Here is a 4,697-nt window from a genome sequence, read left to right as displayed (position 1 = left end):
GTGAGACTTAAAACTCTTATAACAAGTCTTTAAAGCTCTTTGCAATTTTCTCCATAACTTTCCCACCTTAGAGCTATGGTTAAAGAAAATGGACAGCTTTTTAAACTCATTGTTCATGTATTAACTAAGGTAAAAACCTTATAAAAAAATAAATAATAAGGATTAGATAAAGATTAAAAACAATACCATGTTGCTTTTTGTCTCTTGTCAAAATGGCCATACTCATGCCACACATCCCTTTGGCTCTCTTGAACCTTTTTAATTGGTGATCAATTTTGATCCTTGATTCAATATCTAGATACATTTTTTGAATTGTTGTATAACAACCAACTTTAACTTTAATGTCTGAATGAAAGCCCTTTCCATATTGAAACCTACAAAGAATTAATGGGATTAATCAATAATTAAATATAAGGAATTATATAAAGTTTTAATTTAATAGTTGAAAAGAATCAGCATTGGTTACTTAGGATTAAGAAAATAACCAGCGGCATGGAGTACTCTATGAAGTTGCAAACCCCACTTTGTGTTAATGATTTCCAAATGCAATCATATCTTGTTTTTTGATGATTAAAATTTTGAGCAATTTGTTGTTTAGCTCTATCCATTGCTTCAAATATAAAACCCATGGCAAGTTTGGCATCACCATCCACAAGTCTTAAAACTTTAACAAGAGGACTTACACATTTCAAGCAATATTTAATTGACTCCCAAAATTTATCATCACTCAAGAGAACAACCTTTACTTTTTTAGCTTCCCTCTAGAAGAAAAATGACTTTTGGTGCATTCTTGTGAAGTAAGCATGGCTTGAAGTAGAATCTTGTTATCCTTAAAACTTTTCAAAGTAAGAAAAGATGTAGTAAACCTAGTAACTCAAACTTCTTTTAGTTATTTCTTTTTAGAATACTTCTTAAACATGTTAAGAACTCAAATATGTCTATAAATGCAAATACACGCTTACTTGGCCATTTGTATTATTTCCTTGAAAATGGGCAAGTCACCAATATCATGTAAGATCACTTTAATGCAATGAGCTGCACAAGGAGACCAAAACAAAATTTTTTCTATTTTCTATTAATAATTAACCAGTATGAACATAAGCCAATACAATATGAGTCACCGCTTGAACTACTTTCTTTTCTCCAATTTCCTCCACAAGTGAGTCAAGTAATTCAAACAATTTGTTTGCATCTTCTTATAACGCATAAAGTATCTATAGACTTAAGAACTATTGTTTCATTAAGACTATTAACAAGAAAGTTTGCAAAAGATCTTTACTTTATGTCTATCCACCCATTTGATATTAAAGTGCATCCAATTCTCGTCCATTCTTTTTTATATTTTTCTAAAATTGACTTAACATTCCCAACTTCTTTTTTTCAGAAAGTAACTCTGGTCTCACAGTAACTTGGAAGTTTTAAGCTTCTACAATACTCACTTACCATTTTCATCATTAAAACAAATAATGGACTGTTCACTAAATTAAAAGGTAATGCATGCCCATATACAAATTTGCATATGTTATGGACTACTAGTTATCTATCTTTTACCATTGCATTTAATGTTTTTGGTTTAGGTCCTTTCTCATATGTCCCTTTCCTTTTTCTAAATGCATCTACGCTACTACTATTTACCATTTCTTCTATGGATGATATTCTTGTTTCTTTACTTCTGCAATTGAAAACATTCTTTTCATTAACCAATTCCTTTGTTGTATAATTTACTAAACTTCTCCTTCACATCATTAGGTCATTGCATGCAAGAGCCACATTATCATGATCACATCAAATGGTGCTTTTCTTACTCATGCCACCCATCTTTTGAGCCACAAAAAATTACATTTCAAATGCAATGTACTTTCATCAAGACAAAGCAAGATGCTCCCATGCTGGATCATTACTCTCTTACTTCTCTTGACCTTTTTTCTAACAAACAATTGGACAATGGCAAAATAAGAATTGAAACTAAATTAATATGTAATAATCTAAAACTAAAATCAATAACAGCCATTAAAATTTAAAAACTTTTAAATTTTTACCCATTCATTTAGACTAGCTAAAATACAAATAATATATTTATTTTTAGAATAATAAGTGAAAAACTCACCTTGAGAGAAACTTGAAACTTTTTTAGTGCAAACTTATGAGACGATTGATGAGAAGAAAGTTTTGCTAATTGTAGGAGAACTAGAGATTGACGAAGACAAAATCACAAAAGACCTCTCGACTCTTAATTATCTTTGATTTTTTCCCTCAAAGGCCAAAGCTGAATTGTAATCTTCTAGAAGCTTTAGTTTTTAGTTAATTTAAATTCTTAAAAAATATTAAAAAGTGCACTTGAGAGTTGAGATATCTTGTCTTTAGAAAAGTATTCAAAACTTTTCTTGTACTTTAACTCAATTTGAGGTATCCAAAGTCAAATCAAATCTTTCAAACTTAATATGTGGATGGTATAAAATAAAGCAAAACATTACTTTTGCTTTGATTTAAGCAAAAGATAAAATGTCAAAATTGAATCAAGTATCGAATAAATTGAAAACTTGACTCGGTCCAGATCCATTAAGTTTAAGTGTGTCATGTGTATCATATGTATCGTGCGTTATGCACAATACACTAATGTATCAAACGATATACTTCTAATAATTGATCAAATATGATATATATACTAATATGTATAATTTGTTATGTGTATCGTATTTTATCATATGATATTGATAATTATGATGTAGTATTTTTTAAGCTTGCATTGGAACAAGCATTTAAAATGTGATATCTCAATGTTTTGGGTGTAAGCATGTTGAGAATGAAAGGATTTATGGTTTAAAGTTTCATTGATAACCATAAAGAATGGGTTTATATGCAAGTATAAATGAAATGATGGTTATTAGTGGTATCATCATGAAACCACAAATTTTGAAATAGTGTAACATGATTTTGTGGAATAAGTTCACAAAGATGTTGGAAAATGGGTTTATTATTATAGGTAAAGCTAATTGAGTTAAGGACTTATAGTTAACAACAGTATTCAATGGCCATTGTGTGTAATGTAGTTACCCCAGCTTGCAAAAGAGGTAAAATGCTAGCCATATGTGGCAAAGGATGGCAATTAATGATATGTAATGAGGTCATGGCTATATGCATTGGACCATAGTTATATGAGGGTTAGTCGGTTAGCTACCTTATGAATGCCCTAGATAGTAGGGGGATGAAATGGCACTATCCTCGGGGTTAGAGCCCTAGGACTAAAATTATACTTATTTAGCATGCCCTATTAATTGATGTATGTATTCAAAATGGAAGTTTATAAATTTAATGTATTTTTTGTTGATTTTTCTAATTTGAGAGTTGAAATTTGTTCCTAGGTTTGAAAGCACCAAGTTTGAATATTTTAAACTAAAGTATGTGTTAATAGGTTTGCTTTTAAGTTAGAATGGTTTTTAATAGGTTTTGGTTATTGAAAATTGTGGGAAATCTTCAATTTTTGAATAAGGTATCAATACCTATAAATGAGGTATTAGTACATGTTGAATAGAGAAGGCCCTAAAGGTATTTTGTTTTAAAAGTATCAATACCCATAGTTTAGGTATTGATACTTGTAAAGCTAGGAGCTCTCAAGTTAAAAAGTATCAAACTCTAAGTCATGGGTATTGATACTTGGAGACTAGAAAAGACACAAAGACATTTTGTGTTATAAGTATTGATACTTGTAGCATAAGTATCGATTCCTGAAGCTCATAAATTTACTTAGTTTTTAACTTGATTTCTCTTATGAGTGCCTTATCAACTTGGTTTAAGCTTGTAAATGATTTTGAAACCAATTGGGTACACCCAATAACTTATATGTGTGAAATTTTACTTGTTGCATCATGGATTTGGTTTCAAATCTAAATGTGAATAGTTTCAACTAAAGGCATAATTCTCCTTACTTGTTCCCTTCCTATGTTCATTCACTAGGTTATATACTCACCTATTTCAAACTCATGTTTTTGGTTTTTATATTTGTAGATCGCTTGGAGCCTCAGTGTTGGAGAGGTCTCCGCTTACCATTTTAGTAAGTTTATGTTAACAACATTCAATAACCTTACTGAGCCCTAGTGTCAATTCCGTTTTCCATGTCATATAGGTTGTTCTGTGTAGATGGGATGTCAAAGCACATTATGATACAATTAGGGATTGGCATAATATCTTTTTTTCTCACTACAATAATGATGCATATGTATAAGGGTAGACAATGTGGGTGATCTTTGTGCTCAATTTTACATCACATTTACATTTTTGAGTTATGAAATATAGTTTGATTTGTTCATATTTACAAATGTAGCTTGTATATAAGATAACTAATAAGATGTTTAAGACCAAGAGTCTTACCTAAGTTTACTGAGCTTTGCCTATTAGGCCCTTACGTCAATCATGATCTGAGACTTAGGTCATGACAATTTTCAAGAACAAATCTTCTTTTTCAATGGTAAAAGAGGATTTTGACTTTAAGGTGAGAAAGTGAAGAATATAATGATCATGTGTGAAAGCTATAATTGGATTAATAAAATAAGTTTTCGAGTGAGACGTACTTATTGTTGATAATAGATGAAAAAATAGGGAAGAAGAAAAAGAAATTCAGTGAGAGGGAAATGGAGAGAGATAAAAAATTATTGTTATTTCTTTTTTTTTAAAATTTTTTGATAAAAATTAGTAATATT

General features: G+C 30.1%; 1 protein-coding gene across 1 annotated transcript; it reads right to left on the bottom strand.

Annotated features, from left to right (window-relative positions):
• Positions 1 to 338: 338 nt before the first annotated feature.
• LOC149526267 (uncharacterized) lies at positions 339 to 1,638 on the bottom strand. Its single transcript, XM_089785643.1, is given in 5 exon segments — positions 339 to 374; positions 486 to 787; positions 790 to 866; positions 1,280 to 1,356; positions 1,552 to 1,638. Coding segments are annotated over 5 exon segments (579 nt in total).
• Positions 1,639 to 4,697: the final 3,059 nt, after the last annotated feature.

The sequence above is a fragment of the Theobroma umbraticum genome, unplaced genomic scaffold (genome assembly GCF_002168275.2).
Source record: "Theobroma umbraticum cultivar Fairchild unplaced genomic scaffold, ASM216827v3 scaffold_115.0, whole genome shotgun sequence".
Lineage (NCBI taxonomy): Eukaryota > Viridiplantae > Streptophyta > Magnoliopsida > Malvales > Malvaceae > Theobroma > Theobroma umbraticum.
Note: the sequence above shows the minus strand (reverse complement) of the source record. Positions and strands in the feature narration are given on the sequence as shown.